The sequence below is a fragment of the Typopeltis vanoorti genome, chromosome 21 (genome assembly GCF_054136105.1).
Source record: "Typopeltis vanoorti isolate ZY-2024b chromosome 21, IOZ_Tvanoo_1.0, whole genome shotgun sequence".
Lineage (NCBI taxonomy): Eukaryota > Metazoa > Arthropoda > Arachnida > Uropygi > Thelyphonidae > Typopeltis > Typopeltis vanoorti.
The window spans coordinates 50,930,591-50,950,790 of NC_143569.1; the positions used below are offsets into that span (position 1 = coordinate 50,930,591).

The 20,200-nt window shown below is 34.4% G+C and overlaps 1 protein-coding gene across 3 annotated transcripts in view; it reads right to left on the reverse strand.

Moving 5' to 3' along the window:
- Nucleotides 1-20,200, reverse strand: part of Top3alpha (topoisomerase 3-alpha) — a 496,301-nt gene that overhangs the window by 185,469 nt on the left and 290,632 nt on the right. For all 3 annotated transcript variants that reach the window (XM_090411715.1, XM_090411714.1, XM_090411713.1), the window contains exons 17-18: nucleotides 13,535-13,593; nucleotides 6,212-6,275 (exon numbers count right to left, since the gene is read on the reverse strand). In XM_090411715.1, the coding sequence (XP_090267841.1) occupies nucleotides 6,212-6,275; nucleotides 13,535-13,593 (123 nt within the window). The remainder of the gene's footprint in view (nucleotides 1-6,211; nucleotides 6,276-13,534; nucleotides 13,594-20,200) is intronic.

Sequence of the window (20,200 nt, forward strand, 5' to 3'; positions counted from 1 at the left end):
ACCATATTTTGTAACTCTATTTTTGATTTTGCTATGAATGCCAAATCATCAGCAAATCTAATGCGGTTAATTTTACTGCCATTTATTTTTATTCCCATTTCAATTTCTTCATATTCTTTCATTATCATTTCACTGTATATATTGAAAAGTATAGGGCATAGATGGTGAACCTATGGCATGCATGCCAGAGGTGGCACGTCTGAGAATTTTGCTGGCACGCCAACGATTTACAGGTGATATCCTTTTATATGCTTATAAATTATTTTTAACTTTTTTTATTTAGTTATTACAATACGTACAAGTTAAATTTTGTTTTACACGAGAGAGCAGCTATGAAGACGTGCATAATATGACAAGTGCGGTATTAACAAAAGATCACGCAACCCAAAGACAAAGGCAGCCGACAAGTGTTGAGTTGAAATGCTAATTCTCTTCAACCAAATTCCATGACATCTGAAACTGTCATAACAACATTCACTATATATTTCTTAGTTTTAACACGTTCACGACAGGGTTTCATTTATCGTTCTGACAGAACTTCTCATTACCGGCGGGCTCAACTCACACAAAGTTTCAACCCTTGGTTGAATTTTAGTCCTGCTTATTTGCGTTTGAGTTGGCAGGTGAACTCACACACGCATTATATATACAGCAACCATATCTTTTTGGAGAAAATAAAGGACAAATCAGAAATTGTTTCATAAGAAATAAAAAAAAACAGGTTGCGTTTATTTGTTTCGCTAAAACTAAAAATCTTTATAATAACGTTTATTGTAAAATATAAGCATATATATATATAGCATTTTAAACAATCATATTAATACTTAAAAAATTTTAATTTTGATACTTTTCAAGAATGAACTTTTTTTTTAATAAATCAGGTTTGTGTTTTAAAAATTCATAAAACTGTATACAATTCATGTCAAAGTTCCATTTGGTATAAATGCATGCTTTCAATGTTTCGATTTTTAATTGTTTTTTTTCCACTGGCCCACATATTGTTCACTAATGAAAATACTCGTTCAGTGGGGGCATTAGATCCAGAGAGACATGAGCAAAAGTCACGATTTTTAAAATGTTTTTAAAAGATACGTGTTTATCTGCAAAATATTTTAAAATTTCAACCCATCTACATTGGCAGGACACGTCATTTTGTCACCATTCTTTGATCTTTTCACTGGTGACATAACTTTCAAATACATGAAACTTCACCAAATAGTTTGCCATCATTTATATTTAACTTCCAGTGACTGGAAATGAACAAAACACTTTCCTCGATCTTTGCCCGCAAAGGGATTTCTAGTAGTAGGACCCATTCAAATACTTTCATTTCCATGAAACAGCTCTCCTAGTTATTTAAATAATCAATGCAGGTTTGGTAAAATTTATGAATTGTATCTTTAAATATATTGGCATCAATATTCAATTTAATACTTCAATTTACAAAATAAAGGCCAAAATGGCCATTTTAGAAGAAAAATAAATCTAAAGGACAGAGCAGTGAAATAAAGGACTGTCCTCTTAAATAAAGGATGTATGGTTGCCGTAATTATATGGCATGTTTCAATTCTTGGTAGAATTTTATTTGAAGTTCCTTTGTGATCTATCATAATGACATCGAGAATTTAAAATGCAATGAAACAAACACTTATTTCATGTAACTGAAAAATTGGACAATACTTTTTAGTTAGATACTGTGTTTCAGTGCAACATATGGTTTTGCTTGAGTCTATACAGCATAGTTTCTGCGGGAGAGTCACAATAATAGTGCAATTAGAAATAGCTGGAATAAAAGCGGCGCTAACTAATGAATCACACTATTTGTTGAGAAATATATTACACAGACTACAAAAGCCTCTGTACCTTATTCAGGGATATAATAAAACTAGACTTGTTTGGGGAGGGTGTGTTGTTACCACTTGGAGCGAGTTACTATCGCCTTGACATGAAGATGGTTAAACATTTTTCGTGTGCGAGGTAATATGCAAACCTTTTTGATATCTTTTTTCGTGAAGTAAAATCAGGGGTGTGAGTTATAAGCAAGGGCATGTTATATTCGAGTAAATACGATAAGCATTTCACCAACAAGTTGACATCCTTCTGCTGCTTTTCCTGCTCAGCTGACTTCTATGATGAGTTACAATCAGTGGTGAGATATGGAAATTTTAACAAAGGGGTCGCATCGTCAATGCAAAAAAAAAGGGGGCTAGCTTAGCCCTTATAATACTTATATGGCGACTTTGTAGAACTTCTGACAGATACGATAATTCTGTAGGATATCAATCATTAATGCTAGATCGTTTAAAAATTCCAAAGTGAGAAGTCGGTTTAAAAAGGCCTTATATTTATCATTCGATGCAAAATGCTTGCATAAAGCTGGGTAATTTCTCCACACAGCAAGAGCCGTTCATAAACTGCAAGCTGCCCATTATGGTCAAAACACATGGCCAATCTTTAAATTTTCGATACAAAGGCCTTTTGCAATCGTATTTAATTCTCGTTGATTTTTTTTTGGTAATTGATGATAAAAAGCATATAATTTATAAATATTTCAAAATGATTTATTTCTTTAATGTTTTTTATTGAATAGTCTAAAGCTAATTGTAAACGATGAGCTATGCAATGGCAAATCACAATGTTGGGAAATTTTTGTAGAAGTTTGATTGCAATAGCTGATTTATTTCCTAACATTACACTAGCTCCATCAGAACAAAATGCAATTAGATGATTTTTTAAATAGTTATCGGAAAATCCATATGAATTTAAATTAGCAATTATAGTAGCATGTATACATTCCACGGTGGTATTTTCTAGTTCTACAAGATTATTAAACAAGAAGCTCACAAATTTGAGAAAAATTTAACAAAGGACCCCCCCCCCCAAGCCCCTTATAGCTCACCACTGGTTACAATGCATAAATATTTTTCTAACTACCATTTTTTTTTTCTTTATCAAACCAACATCATTAAAATCAATTTAATAATACAATAATAAATTTTACACTGAATAATATTATAAATAGAATAAATAATTATTTATAAAATATTATATAATATTATTAATTAATTAATTAATTTTCTATTAATTTTTCCCCTACTAAAAACTTCCCAGGACGTCAGCGACTTGATTTGTAAATTTCTGGTATGCGCCAGCATGTCAGCAACTCAATATGTAAATTTTTGGCACACACACATAAAAAGGTTTGCCACCACTGGTATAGGGGATATTATACACCCTTGTCTCACTTCTCTTTTCATATCTATTGTTTTATTATTTATGGTTTATAATCATACACTTTGCGTCCGTGATATAGTCAACATCCACACATATCATTTCGGTGATAGAGATCAACCTACTGCCGACCTATCCTTGCTCATTTCAGATCTAAGTGAATACTTAGTAATGACACATACCACTGGGGGGGGGGGGGGAGATCAGAAATCAGATCAGAGGCCTTGGTTGGTTCTCTGCAATTTTTTGCAGGTCATGTGGAGGTCTCCTCACAGTTATCTAGCTATGCTTCTTATGCAATCCCACGAAACAGCAACTACAAGCATATATTCAATAAATTTTTGTTGTTATGTGATTAACACAAACATACTGATACAAACTCCCCACAGTAGTATAAAGAGTGCAAAGACTTATCCTGGAACAGATATCTCATCAGACCACAATCCCATAGTTGCAGAAATACGTCTTAGATTAAAATCAGCTAAAAAATCACAAAAGAAGAAAAAGAAAATTGATGTAGAAAAACTGAAAGACCCGAACATAAATAAAAACGCCAAGTCACAGCTTAACCTATGATTACAACAGATTAACATAGAAGAAAATAAAAGTGTGGAATCTATTTGGAATAGCTTAAAGAATGCCATCGTAACAACAAGTATTGAAGAAGTAGGTTATGTGAATAATATAAAACAACAGGAATGGATGACAGATGAGATTCTTTCTCTTATTGATACAAGAAGAATGTATAAAAACAAAGACCTAGCCAGGTATACAGAAACACATAACATCATCAAGAAAAAAATAAAAGAAGCCAAGGAAAATTGGATGAAAAATTTATGTACTGAAATTGAACTGCTTCAGAAACAACATGATAATTTCAATCTGTATAAGAAAATCAACGAAATTTCCGGAAAACTGAGGAAAAAGCAAATAGTGTCTCTAAGAGACGAAAATGGAAAAATAGTTCTAGAAGAAGAGAATAAAGCACAGATTTGGATAAAATATGTAACAGAACTTTTCAATGATACTAGACAGAAGCCTATAAATATAAAAGATAACATTCAAGGACCAGCAATCATGAAATGCGAAATAGAGAATGCTATACAAACAAGTAAAACAGGAAAAGCCAGTGGACCAGATGGTGTGCAAACAGAATTTTTAAAATTAATCGAACCAGATAACATCAAACTTCTTGAAAAACTATTTAATAAAATATATGAAAGTGATGAATTTCCATCAGATTGGCTCAAATCTACATTTATCACTATCCCAAAGAAACCCAAAGCGAATTCCTGTGGTGACTTCAGACTTATTAGTCTAATGAGCCAAACATTAAAAATATTTTTGAAAGTAATTCAGAATCGCATTTATAGAAAAAGTGAAGAAACTCTAAGTGAAACACAATTCGGCTTTCGGAATGGTTTTGGTACTAGAGAGGCCCTTTTCTGTACCCAAATATTGATACAAAAATGCATAGAAAAACAGAAATCTGTCTTTATGTGTTTCATAGATTTTGAAAAAGCATTCGAAAAAGTCAGACACACCAACTTAATAGAAATCCTTCAACAAATAAGGCTAGACGAACAAGACATAAGACTAATAACAAATCTGTATTGGAATCAGTCAGCTACCGTTCAATTAGACAACATTACCACCAGTGATATTAACATCAAAAGAGGAGTGAGACAAGGATGTGTGCTCTCACCACTCCTGTTCAACATATATGCAGAGGTAATCTTTAAAAAAGCATTGGAAGAATGTCCAGAGGGAATCACAATAAATGGAAAAATTGTTAACAACCTACGATATGCAGATGACACCGTGCTAATTGCAGATAACATTATGGATCTCCAAAAACTCGTTGACAGAGTATACATAGAAAGCCAAAGAATGGGAATAAATATAAACATCAACAAGACAAAATACATGATCATCAGCAAACATCCAGTCTCATCAATGAAACTGACACTCAATGGGAAAAATATTGATCAAGTGTCAAGATATAAATATCTTGGTTGCTGGCTTAACGAACGGTGGGATCCAGAAATAGATATAAAGACAAGGATTGAAGTTGCACGGCAGTCCTTCATGAAAATGAGAACACTATTCTGCAATAAAGACCTAAACATGGAAGTCAGATGCCGAATGCTGAAATGCTACGTGTGGTCTATTCTGCTCTATGGAGTTGAAACATGGACATTGAAGGCGACAACCATCAAGAAAATCGAAGCCTTTGAGATGTGGCTATACAGAAGAATGCTAAAGATATCATGGACAGAAAAAATTACCAATGAAGATGTCTTAAAATCCATTGGCAAAGCTAAACATCTTTTACAAATAATCAAGAAACGAAAAACATCATATCTTGGACACATCATGAGAAACAGCAAATACCAACTTCTACAAACTATTTTGGTAGGAAGAATTGATGGCAAAGGAACTAGAGGAAGAAAAAGAATATCATGGTTTGACAACATCAAGACGTGGACAGGAAAGAGCAGTGCACAACTGCTCAGATTAACACAAGATCGCAGTTTGTTCGCCAAGATGGTCGCTGACCTTCGATAGAAGATAGCACAATAAGAAGAAGAAGAATCATACACTTTGCGTCCGTGATATAGTCAACCCACACATATCATTTCGGTGATAGAGATCAACCTACTGCCGACCTATCCTTGCTCATTTCAGATCTAAGTGAATACTTAGTAATGACACATACCACTGGGGGGGGGGAGAGAAGATCAGAAATCAGATCAGAGGCCTTGGTTGGTTCTCTGCAATTTTTTGCAGGTCATGTGGAGGTCTCCTCACAGTTATCTAGCTATGATTCTTATGCAATCCCACGAAACAGTAACTACAAGCATATATTCAATAAATTTTTGTTGTTATGTGATTAACACAAACATACTGATACAAACAATTATTTTTCTTGAAATTCTGCTTTTATAATATACATTTATTTTAATAAAATGATAATTACCTTCAGGAATAAATGATTCAGCAGTCCCTAAATATTGAGATAGAGCAGTATCAATTTTATTCGCCTAAATTGACAAAGAAATCTTTATTATTATCTAATTCATTTCTAATTTTCAAAATCTGCTAAGAGTTTATCAAATTAAAAAAAATAAATATTAAATAAATAAAAAACTGTAAAAAAATACTCATTGTACTCAGAATGATTCTTGATGCAAAAAAAAAATAAATAAATAAATAATATATATATATATATATATATGACCAAATCTCAAAAAAATAATAACATAACAAATAATACTCTAATTGAGGATGGGGAACTGGACAATGTGCCTATGGTTACACAGAAAGTTCTGCTAAGGAAGAAGCTGAGACATTTTTCTTCTCTAATACTTTGTATTAGAGAAGAAAAATTCTCTAATTCTCTGCCTTCTCTAATACGAAGTATTAGAGAAGACAGCTGTCACAATGGAAAAAAAAGTACTTTGGTGGTGATTGAAGCAATAGAGTAGGAAATGATTACCAGACACACAGGAATGTTTTAGAAAAATTTGGAGAAAAGGGCAAAGCTGATAATAATGGAAGCCTACTAGATTTCAATTCAGGATCTGAACTAGTTATTACTAACTGTTTCAACATAAAGATGTACACAGATTCACCTGGAGATGAAATACAAAAAATAGGAAAAGTCTCATTATTGTAAGTGGAGGTTTCTATGGTTTAGAAGTTCATAAGGAATATTCCAGTAATTGGACCACATTTTTTTTATTAAGCTAAAAGCACAATAAAGAAATAAAACCCGACAAGTTTCATAAGTTGTTTGACTTACATCTTCAGGGGTAAAAGGTAACTTAAAGTTTAAAACAACAAAAAAGAGAAATTATTCAAATATAGTTCATACTATACAGTTGTAGCCTTCTGACTGTTCATAAAATTAAAAAATCAGAATGCAGATTCAAAGCAGTGCTAAGTTTAAACAATGCTGGATGATGCCACGTTCCGTTGTTCACGTTCATAATGTCCGGGGTCTGACTGAGGTATATTTTTTATCAAAGCTGACCAAATTTGGTGTAGATTTAAGCCTTGGTTTTTATTGCATTGTGTTGGAATTCTAAGCATGTTTGCAGCTTCTTTAAATTTCCTTATGTAACAGTTTTTTTCTATGTAAGACATGTTTGTTTTCTGCCAGAGTACATTGTAGCTGGTGGAAGTGGTATGGAAAGCTAGACCTGATTTGTGTTCTCTTCTGTTTTGCACATCCTTTTGGTGTTCGTTCATGCGTATTTCCCCAGATCTTCCTGTCTGTCCTACGTAGCAGATGCCGCAAGAACAATAAATTTTATAAACACCTGGTTTTTTAAAGGACGATGTGGAGGTTTCAGGCAATATAGAAATCCTGAAATTTTTTTCAGTGGAAGAAAGGCTACTTTGATGTTATGTTTGTTTAGTAATTTAGCCATCTTGTCTGTAACATTCTTGATATATGGAAGTGTGATAGTGTTTTTGAAATCTTGTTTCTGTGAGATGCTTGTAGGAGGTGTGTGGAGGATTTCTTTGATAGTCTTGGGTTCATAACCATTTTTTTTTTGAGGATCTGTGTGAAATATTCCAATTCTTCATTTCTCTGTTTTTCTGTGCTGGAAATATTATAAGCTCTGTCCCTCAGGGTTTTTATTAGACCTATTTTTTGTGAAGGGTGGTGGTGTGAGGCCACATCAAGAAAGCTTCCTGTGTTGGTGGGTTTTCTATATATTGAGAAAGAAAGTTTATTATCTTTTTCATCGACTTCTAATAGGATATCAAGAAAAGGTTCTAAGTTCTTCTTGTTCTAAAGTAAATTTTATATCCTTATGTAAATTATTCAGGTAATCTTTGAAAGCAATGAGTTCATCTGTTGTTCCTGGCCATATGATGAAAATATTGTCTACACAGCGTAGCCAAATTTTTGGTTTTTTATGATAATTTATTAAAGCATTATTTTCAAAATTTTCCATAAAAAGGTTAGCTAAAGCTGGAGAGAGGGAAAAGCCCATAGCCAATACTTCTTTTTGTTCCCAAAATTTGTCTTGATACATGAAAAAAAGTATTATTTATACAATGTTTATAAAGATCTACGATGTCCGGAGGAAAGAGGTCTTCAAGGAGATTCACAGTTTCGTTTCTTGGAACATTTGTAAATAGGCTGATAACATCCAAATTTGCTAAGATGTCTGAAGGACCAATGTAAATATATTTTACCTTCTCAATAAAATGTGCACTGTTCTTAATGAAAGAAGATGTTTTTCCTGTGTGAGGTAAAATCATGTTGGTGAGATGTTTTGCTAAATTAGAGGTCGGAGAGTCGCTTCCATCCACTATCGGTCTTAAGGGAATACCTATCTTATGTAATACCAATCTTATTTTTTATCAGCTTTGATAAAAAATATACCTCAGTCAGACCTCGGACATTATGAACATGAACAACGGAACGTGGCATCATCCAGCATTGTTTAAACTTAGCACTGCTTTGAATCTGCATTCTGATTTTTTAATTTTATGAACAGTCATATGGCTACAACTATATAGTATGAACTATTTTTGAATAATTTCTCTTTTTTGTTGTTTTAAACTTTAAGTTACCTTTTACCCCTGAAGATGTAAGTCAAACGACTTACGAAACTTGTCAGTTTTTATTTCTTTATTGTGCTTTTAGCTTAATAAAAAAATGTGGTCCAATTACCAGAACATGCCTTAAATCTCATTATTGTTGATAGTGATATCCTCATGCAGATTCAGGATGCAAGAGTATGTATAAGATTTAAAATTGGAAGAGATCATTTATCTTTGAATAGGATAAAACTGGATATAATGTTGAAAAGAAAAGTGTGTAAGAAAATTTTAAAATGAATCACAAACTTGAACAGCTTTCAGGTCAACTACAGACTGAAATACACAAAAATTATTCAGGAAAAAAATTAGAGTTTAAAAACAAGAATGAAAGAAATTTGGACACATTGAAAGGATGGAAGAAGAACTTCTCAAAACAGTAATAGAAGGTAAAGTTTCTAAAAAAAAAAAAAAAAAAAAAAAAAAAAAAAAAAAAAAAGAGGAACGGGGAGGGGGGGGGGCTGTCAATGAGATGGATAGATGATGTGTCTGAAGTGACTGATCTTCAGAGTTGAAGCCTCCAGAAAAGCATAGGGCCGCATGGCGAGGACTAATGTGGCACATTGTGAAGCATCTGAGTGCCCATGTGGCATCTGTTGATATCCAATGAATAGCTGGAGAGGGATGAAAACAAAACCAAGCTCTGGGGATTCGTTAGCAAGCGTGAAGAAATTAGTGACTGATTCAACTAGAAAGACTTTTTTTCTTTCTTTTTTTTTTTTTTTTTTTATCCCATAGCATTATTACACCAGATCATAGAGGTCAAGTTCATGTATTTTATGCAGCACCTTTTCTGAGCTGTTATAGAGTTCACATTTGGAAATATTCATACAGTTTAGCAAATGCATTGGTGATGCTTCCTCGATTTACAGATTGTGCAGGTGGGGAAGACTTTTATGCCCCTGCTAAACTTGATTGGTCTTGAGGCGAAAGATCATGGTAGTGGCACTGCGATTAAACTTGGAGTTGATGGTAGCTGCTCCTGGATTTTCTGCTGAGTACCAGTGGTGAGTCATGTCCTGAAGAATTGTTCTTTTTATGTTTTCTTTTTGGGTGGTTTTAAAACGATAGAAATATGTGGTATCACTTGATGTTGCGGCCATTTTTGCTACTTTATCTGCAGTTTTGTTTCCCTTTAATCCCACATGATGGGATGCACTAGAAGATTATTTTGGAATCCTTATATAGTTTGTTTTATGTTTTTTGCTATGTCTCTAAGTATTTCTTAATGGCTAGTGTAGCAGTTCTTAATAGCTTGATGGGCTGCTAAGGAATCTGTGAAAAATATAAAGTCCTTCGTGTTTTGTTTGTCCAAATATTGCAGTGCTGTGTTAATGGCTATTAATTCTGCATGGTATGAGTTGCATCCAATACTGTTAGTTGTTTTTAGTTCTATATTATGAGAGCCATAGATCAGTATGCCACTCCTAGAATTGCCATTTGGATTTTTGGAGCCATCTGTGTAGATCTTTATTGAGTCAGGTCCATATTCCATTATTTTTGAAAGGGCTAATAATCCCAAGATTTCAGGGTTTTCTAGGCTTTTTTTCTCATGTTTCCGTATTTCAGAGTTGATAACTATATTTTTCCTGTCTTAATTTGGAGGAAATGCTGGGTAGTCGGCTATTTTATTTGGACAATCCAAGGAAATTTTATTTTCTATGATTTCATGCATTGTTGATTTTTTTCTGTATTCTGTTTGTTGGTTTCCAGTTTTTAAAAAGTTCACTTGTTCTATGATGTGCAAGGTTGGCTCTTTTTTCTATAAATTTGATAAGATTTTCTTGCCACCTAATTTTTAAAGGAATAATGTTGGATTTGAATTCTGCTATTTTTCCAGGAGTTGTATTCCTTAGACCACATATGATTTTAGCTGCATTTTTCTGAATTTTTATAAGCTTGTCTAAACTGATTTGTGACCAGAAAGACATAGTGAGATAGTGTGCAAGGAGAGAAAAATCAAAACAACATGGGACTCAGGAGGTTAAAGAGGCAGTAAAAAAAAAGAAAGAAAGAAAGTGTATGAAAAATTAATGGCAAGTAAGTAAGCTTGTGATGTGGGAGAATACAGAGAAAATGTAAAAAAGCCAAGTGCTGTCTGTGTAAAACTAGCTAAACAGCCATAATGGAAAGACTGTGGTAAAAACATAGAATATAAATATCAGAAAAGTGGTACAATATTCTGGAAACTCAAATCCACCACCACCACTAGTATTTCCACAAACAATCAGAAAGATCCATGCCCACAGCCTTTTGGCGGGAGAGCAGATACGCTAATGTTATATCAGCTGCGCCATTAGTTACGTCACTTTTTTATTTTATTTGTTATGCTGTTTAATCTTATTACTTCCTTGTTAAACTTATCTCTTATTCCCATATATAACCTTCAATTTTAAGACATACTATACTTATTCCGTTCTTTCTTTAAATCTCCCCCTTTTTTATAAGCAGTCCTATTGTCCTCTCTATAGTTTAACCACGTGTAGGTTACTTAGTGTTTAGGGTTTTTTCCTTGTGTGGGACGTGACCATTTACACGTCACTCTAAAAGAGTCCACCCGATAAGCATTGACAAAATTTATATTATAACTGCGCCAGCCAATACCAAGGATAGATGGGACTCTTACCCAGGATGGCTCTCTCAGAATGATACACAATAATTAAACTATAATAAACTTTATATTCGGTACACTAAATTCTAGCATGCAGTCATGGCTCGCTTTGTTTAATCATACACATGGGTTTCTCCTGCTAAGTTCGTCAATATTTTTATGAGCGGCTGTTTGAATTCATATATTAACAACAGGGCAGGCAGGTACTAAAATACATGCTTAATAAAATAGAGAAATCATACAAGTAAGCATTATTACTAATTAATCTTAATCATTCTCAAGTAAGATCCTTGGTACAATACTAATATACAAAGCACATAAATAAACTTGCATAGACCACCATTATAAGTATCTTAACATTATCTCATTATACTCTAACACACCTTTTATATTCTCGTGGTCATTGGTTATATCATTCTAAACATTTACTATTAATTCCTGCAGAATAAATATGGCCTTGTTAGGCAGATAATTCTCAAACAAATGGGCCTGGGCCAAGTTATAGATAGTTCTTAAAGTTCCATAAAATTAGTCCACTTCACAAACTTTCTTAGGGAAACACACTCTTTTCTTAACTGGAAATCACTATACAAAAGTCTACTTTACCGTCTCTGTATTGATGCTATGTCTTTCTTCTTGCCTTGTCTGGTCATCAAGGCTTCTTCACTTTGCTTTTCGTCTGATCACCTTCGAACAACTATACGGTTAGAACCTCGGCGGGAAAGGGGATATGGCTCGGGAGCATAGCCAGAACGGATGGCATCTGCTTGGTTCTTCCATCGCACGACATCACACAGCTATCCTAGTCTTAGGGGGGTAGCTAGGCCCTTCTCAAATGCTGCAAAAGATGAACCAATGCCTTCCACGGCCAGCCAGGAACTTCTCAGTCGGAGCGGACTGGACTCTACGTCTGAGAGAGGTCAGGAAACAGGAACCCAAAAAAGGCTCAAGTGGGGTTTGCTTGGCCTTTTTGTTTCCGTTCTCTTCTCGGTGTTTCTTGGCTATCGCGATACCCACCAGCGCAGTCACCTGGGTTTACGTCATGGCATCCAGCTCCCTCTATTACATCGCACATGCACATGTTGTGTTCATCTTGGAGGGAGCTTTAGTTTCTCCAGGACGGTTAAAGGTGACCCTTGAACTCTGGCTCACAGGCTTTGTTACCTTATAATACATGAAATGGGGTTCTTAAATAGATTTAACATCTTTAATTAATTTCTATATCTGACCCACATGCATTACAGGTTAGGTCTTACAAACATTTTTATACATTTTTGTACAATTTCTCGCTCTTCATTTTGATTTATATACATAAAGTTATCTTTCTAATCTATTGCCAACATGCCACATTCTCTGCCCATGTTTAAATAAAGTTGTGTCCTGAATAATTCATTTTAAAACATTTCTTAGTTTATTCAGGACATAACACTAACCACTCAGCCAACCAGGCCAGCATTCAATCAGATATCCAATGTTCAAAAATGGAGGTATAAAAGGTTTACAGTGGTTGCACTGTATAATTTGAATCCTGCCATGGGCATGGATGCTTATGATTGTTTTCAGGTGCGAGATGAATTTCATCACTGGGTGTAAAACCACCACCCTGCCAATTGGAGCCCGAAGTGACTTGGAAAAGTTCCATGTTTAGTCTCTAGAACAGGGTTTCTGGACCATGTAAAAAATTCATGAAAAAAATGTAAAAAAATATATAAAATTGATAAAAATGAAAAGAAATCTCTAACCCACTCACGGTTCAAAATGTACTATAGGTTTGCTAATAACCTTTCATGGGTGGAAACAACAACTATATATATATATAAAATCATCAGTCTTTATCTGTCCACTGCTGGATGATGATCTCCATATTTTTCCACATTTCTATGCCCCATAATCTGCAGTCATTTCCCAATGAATGATGTGGTTCATCTCTCCACCTTGCTGATGTTTATATATATATATATATAAAACCATCAAATAAAGATATTCTATTCATTATAGCAGAAATCAGTCTGTAAAATAGTTCAATTCTTTTAAAAGTGATACTTCAAAAAAATATTAAAAAAAGCCTACCTGATTAACAGCTTCAATAAATAATTCTTTATATTTTTTTATTTGCTCTTCAAGAACAGCTGGAGGGATAAAAAAAACTTTCTTGATAAAATTCAGAAATTTTAACTATCAGGTCTTATAATGACTTGAAATGTTTTTGCTTATAACTTTATCATTTTTAAATCAAAACTTCCATTTTAGGTTAGCTCATTGAATTGCTGCCTATTTTGAATGTTTTAGTTAACAATATTCGGGTGGTTTTAGTTTTCATCTTCACAATTCTTTGCAAATATCAACAGATTAAATAATTTATTAATCTTTATTAATGTTTTAATTGGAATTCTTACTTTTATTATTATTATACAGACATCTTCATGAAGTCCAATGACTCATCACAGAAAGCTCATGCCCTTCCTTTATAAAAACAAGGAATATCATATCTCTCTCTTTAAAGTTTTTCACTCATAAAGCACTCACAACCACCTCTGGCAACCTATTGCACTCATTCACCACTCTCCAGGCAAACAATCTAGTCCTTACACCCTTGCTAGCTACACTCTTACACAACTTCTAAGGGTAACACTTGTTTTCTCCTAGTACTGAAAAATTTCTTTAGCTTCCACTTCATAACCCCCCTCCCATTTTGTTTCAACGTATTTCTGTCATGTCCCTCTTTTCCACTTATTAATTAAACTATGATAAAGTTCCACAACCTTCACCAGTTATCATTTTGGTCATTTGACTCCAAATCCTATCCAACTATTTCCACATCTCCGAGAAATGCAGGTGACAATATCTGTATGACTACATATGCACAATAGTCCATATGTAGTCATTTCAAAGTCTTTGAGATATTTTGCCCACTTTTGCAACATGTCCTCTGAACATCAACTCTGTTCACTATTCTATGTTCAATTTCTTGTGGTGCAGTTCCAGTTAGTCTGTGACTTCATTCTGACACAGTGTAATGGTAACCACTACTTATAGAACATCATGCAGGATCTCTACATCACTTTGTTAATTATTGCTTTCCCAATATAGTACCATCAGCAAACAACTGAATATTCTATGCCAAATCATTTCCAATATTATTGATATTAAACAGCTAAACCCCGGTAGAGAGCATTGAGACACTATATCGGTTACATGTCTTCTGTTTGGTTCAATTCAATCCATCTACTAATCTCTGATATTTGACTGTCACCTATCATCTTTTCTGTGTTATGAGTCTCATGTCCAAGTCCATTTGCTCCAGCTTGTGCAACAGGGTTACATGCAGAATCCTGTCAAATGCTTCCAAAGCTCAGAAATATCATAGAATAGCCATTTCCCTTATCCAACTTAGATGTCACTTTATTGTGGAAAGTAAGTCAGTTACTAAGACAAGGCCTCCCCTGCACAAACCCATGCTGCGCCATGTTCACCAAACAGTATTCATCTACTCCTAAATTCTTTCCTTAAATTTTTGTGATACCTTAACCACCACTCACAGGATATTAATGGTCCAAAATTTGAAACCTTAATCTTCGAACTGGGGTGCTTAAGGGTCAACCTATATAACTGAGAGGAGACCTCCACATTGCCTTTAAAGGAATGCCGAGAACCGACGAGGGCTTCTGACCTAATGTCCAATCCTCATCTTCTCGTGGTGCATCCTGTTAGGTATCTACCTGGATACTGAACGAATGAGGATGGGCTGGCAATTTGGGATTTAGCCAAATTATATTCATATTGGCTTAAAACAAAATAAAAAAATGGAACATCATGACAGAATTTCATACCGGCTGGAGCGTCGCCCATTTAAACAAGAACCCCCACTGTTTTCGCCAGGGAACCAGGGTGAATGGTGAAAAGTCAGCTACTAGAACAAATCGTAAAATACACACCAACTCAGCATCACCAGAGTTCAAGATCGGTACTATCAACATAAGAAGCCTGAATGACAAAGAAATGGAGCTAGCTGAGGAATTGGATACGTACCAGATCGACGTAATAGAGGTGACTGAAACAAAAAAGGCAAAAACTGGTGAGATCTTTCTGATCAATAAATACACAATGTTATATTCAGGCAATGACAATCAAGGAAAAGAAGGGGTAGCCATAGCATTCCAACACTAAATATGAAGCTAATGTTCTTGAATAGCAGGCAGTCTCAAGAGGTGTGATGTGGGCAAATTATGAGAATGGGCAACTGGATAAAGACTTATTTGTGCCTATGATCTCAAAGAAAGTTCTACTAGGGTAGAAGTGGAGAAATTTTTTGAGGTTATAGAGAAAGTAACTGACACAATGGAAAAGGAAAAGTTGGTCCTTGTTGGGATCTAAATAGCAGAGTAGGAAATGATTGTCAGACATACAAAAATATACTGGGAAAATTTGGAGAAAAGAGCAAAGCTAATAATAATGGCAAATACCTGTTGAATTTCTGCTCAGGGCATGGACTGGTTATTACTAACACAATGTTCCAACATAAAAATGTGCACAAATTCACATGGAGAGAAGAGGCAAGGAATAAGAAGTCTCATTGACTATGTTATTGTTCATAGTGATGTTTTCTTCCTGGTGCAGGACACCCGAGTGTGCAGAGGATTTGAAATTGGAAGTGATCACATCAGTTTTAAGCATGATAAAATGATTAGTCTTAAGCAGGATAAAATTGAATTTCATATTGAAAAGAAGAAAATGTAAGAAAGTTTTAAAGCAAATAAAAGTTGAGCAGCTCTCAGGTGTGAACTATAGACTAAAATACACAAACATTATTCAAGAAAAAATGAAAGAGTTTCAGAACAGGAATGAAACCTTGGAGATTCAGTGGCAAGCCCTGAAGAAAAAACTGATTGATTCAGCCACAGAGACATGTGGTGAAGTAGTTGTAAGAATAGAAAAATCATAACTCCATGGTGGACACAGGAAGTTAAAGAGGCAGTGAAAGAAAAGAAGAAAGCATTTCAAAAGTTCGTGGCAAATAATCAGCTGATGCTCTTAGCGAATACAGAGAAAAATGTAAGAAAGCTAAACACTGTGTAAAACTAGCTAAACAAAAATCATGGGAGGACTTTAGTACGAACATAAAAAATAAATATCAAGAAGGTGGCAAGATATTTTGGAAGTTGCTGAAGAAGCTCAGAAATGGAGAAAAGAGTACTGTAAAAGGAATTAGAGATGATAAAGGTTGACATGAAAACAGGAGAAAAAGATATCCTTAAGTATGGAGTAATTACTTTGAAAAATTGCTAAATGAAACAAGTAGTGATGACAGCATAGTGGTAAAAAAACACTGACTAGGCATGCAATCAAGAATACATATCCATACTTGAAGTAGAAAAAGACATCGAAAGCCTGAAATGTGGAAAGGCAGCAGTAGATGATATTCGACCAGAAATGCTCAAGTATGGAAGTATAAAAGTATTATAGTGGCTGCACAGCACTGCATAGTTCAGAAGGCCCTGTACAGAGGGACAAATTGCAGATGATTGGAGTAGAGCTCTCACAGTACCCATATATAAAAAGGGAAATAAAACTGAATGTGAGAATTACAAAGGCATTTGCCTACTGAGTGTTACTGGTAAGATATATGCAAGCATACTTGAGAAACGGTTCAGAAGGATTGTGGAAGAGAAGCTTGGTGAAGAACAAGCTAGATCAGGGCAAATAGAGGCTGTCAGGATCAGAGTTTTTTCACTTTACAACAAATAGTTGAGAAATTATGGGAATATAACAAAGATCTGTATTTAAGTTTTGTAAATCTGGAAATGGCATGTGACAAGGTGTCAAGAGAAAAGCTATTCGAAACGCTAAAGTTGTATGGTGTCAATGGGGCATTATATCAAGCAATACTTTGTCTTTATTTGAACTGTAAGTCAGCAGTTAGAATTGAAGGAAGTACAGGAAGATGGTTTAATGTTAAATCTGGTTGTCAGACAAGGATGTACATTATCTCCTCTGTTATTCATTATCTATATGGATCACATTATGAAGGAAAGTGGTATTAAACCTGATATCAAAATTGGATATGTTAATCTCAGCTCTTTGCTTTATGCGGATGATGTTATACTTCTAAATAAATTCACTACAAGTCTGCAAGACTCCCTGACTAAAGCGAATAACTGTTGTAATAGATAAGGTATGAAAGTCAGCATTAAAAAGACAGAGACAATGAAAATAAGCAGAAGCATTGAAAATATCAACTGCATTGTGAATGGAGAATCTATTGAACAAGTAAAACATTTCAGCTACTTATGCACGATTTTTAGTGAAGATGGTAAATTAAATATGGAAATAAATCTAGTATGGTAGAAAGTCAACTGAATAAATTTATATGGAATAAGATAGAAATTAGCGAAAACACTAAATTAGCTCTTTTTTTCTCAGATATGGATCTGAGAGCTGGGTCAGAAGTAAAACACTTGACCAAAGACTAGGGACTGCAGATATGAGAGTCCTGAGAAATATTAGGGGCATGAACAGATGACATCAATGGCAATATCATATTAAAAATGGGGATATTAGGAAAGAACTTGACATTGTCAGCATCCAAGAACGTGTTAGCAGGGCTAATCTCAGGTGGTATGGTCAATTAAACAGAATGGGAGAAGAAAGATTAGCAAAACAAGTGTTCTCTACCAGGTTGGCAGGAAAAAGACCCTGAGGAAGACCAAGATATAGGTGGATTGATACTGTAAAAATAGCCTTAGAAGATAGAAATGTAAAATCTGATAATGTTGAAGTCTTGACAGGTAACAGATTGACTTGGAGGAAAATTGTAGATAGGAAGTTAGTAATGATGTAATTTTTCATGTAGTGGTATCCTATCCTGTACAACCCTAGAAGGCATATATCAGAAATTTGATGAGGATGAAGAACCTTGGAAGTCCTTTGTGTGATCAAAATATTTTGGCTTCTTTCCATTTCTACGGCATTCTACTAGTGGTGAGAATAAATGAAACATTGTAGGTAAAAGTACAGAATACTGGCATTTCTCTTATAATTTCCCATAACACAAGGGCTGATATCTCATTCTATCCAATGGGAATATCACAATGAGATTTCTTAATATCCAAAACATCTAGAGTTCATCTACCTCTATTCTTGTCTTGTCCCTGTCATATCAGTCCACTGCATTATATCCACCTGGATGATACACACTTGCAAAGTGCACAGTACTTCAACTGTTTCTTTTGCTTCTGTTACCTCCCATCAGTCCATATTAAAGTTATCTTTCCATAATCTATTCTTCCTTTTGTTTGCCACATAATAATGAAAGAACTCTATGGTATTTCTCTTGGCTGGCTCAGCTAATTTTCTTTCATAATATGATTTTACATTCCTCACCATACTAATCACCCTTCTTATCTGTATTTTATATTGCTCATGTACATGCTGTTCACCTTTCTCCTTTTATACTGTGCATAATATTTTCTTCTTTTGCAGTTCCTACTTTATGATACTACTCATTTAATTCCCATCTGATTTATGCTTGAAACTTTAGGTATGCAATCTGATATTGCTTTGCTTAAATATCATTTGACTATTTCCCATGCATTACTAATATTCTTATATCCTTTCCTTCCCTTGCATATTCTTAAGTAAGACTGCTTCAAGCTATCTTCTGAGTTTGTCATAATAACCAGTTCTGTAGTTCCACAAATACACTTAACTAACAATTCCACGTGCTTGTAATGATCACTCTCACTAGTCGGAGACAAGTGGCTTTCTTATTTATATACAAATTCTTTAATACTATTATCAGATCCAATACTCTCAAAACTCCTGGTATAACTCATCACATGCTGCATCAGGTGATTATTGCTCAACAGTCACATAAAATCCATTTTCTTCCATCCATGTGCTCTTTCCCTCCTTCTGATATATGTCCCCATAGTTGAAATTTCCTAAAATGAGTGCTTAATGAGTTAATTTCAGAATGCACCCTGACTTATAGCAGCAACCAACTGTATATTTTACCCTATTAGCTTTTACAGTAGTGAACAAATTAATCCAAATACTCACATTTTAAAGAAAAGCAAGAAAATGATCAGCACGGCGATCAGCATTTATTTTAGAAATTATGCACTTTACAACCATGTTATAAATAACTATTTTAATTTACCGATATCTTGACCTTCATATTAAGGTCATCATCATCTGGAGCAGTGGAGTATTTAGGTATAGGCCGAATAGGCCCAGGCCTAGAGCGGCAAATTTTGAGGGGCTGCGTAAATTTCCAGGCTCTCATTTTTGTAATTATAACGTTCCTTATATGCTGTATCTACTCACAAGTAGAGAAATATTTTTCTTTTCCTCATTGTAAGTTTAGTCTGCAAGCATACTGGCATGTAATCAGATTCTGCATAACTATACAGACTGAGACGTGTGCACAGAAAGCTACTGTATTGTTGTCGGTAACTTGACACAAAGGCAATAGGGATCGCAGTTGGGAGAGATTGATGCTAATTAATTTTGTGTCGGTATTATTCTTACTAACTGTAACAACTTTTCCTTCATTATTTCAAATTCAAATAAAGATTGTTAATTGTTGCCCTTCCTTCAACTCTTTAGTTCAGTATCCTGATATCTTTGTGGCAGTTAAGACATGCTAAATCAGTGGTAGTGAATATAAGAAGAGTAGAAAAGAAAAGGAAGTGAAAATTAATGCAGTAGTATCAAAGACAAGAAAACTGGACAGTT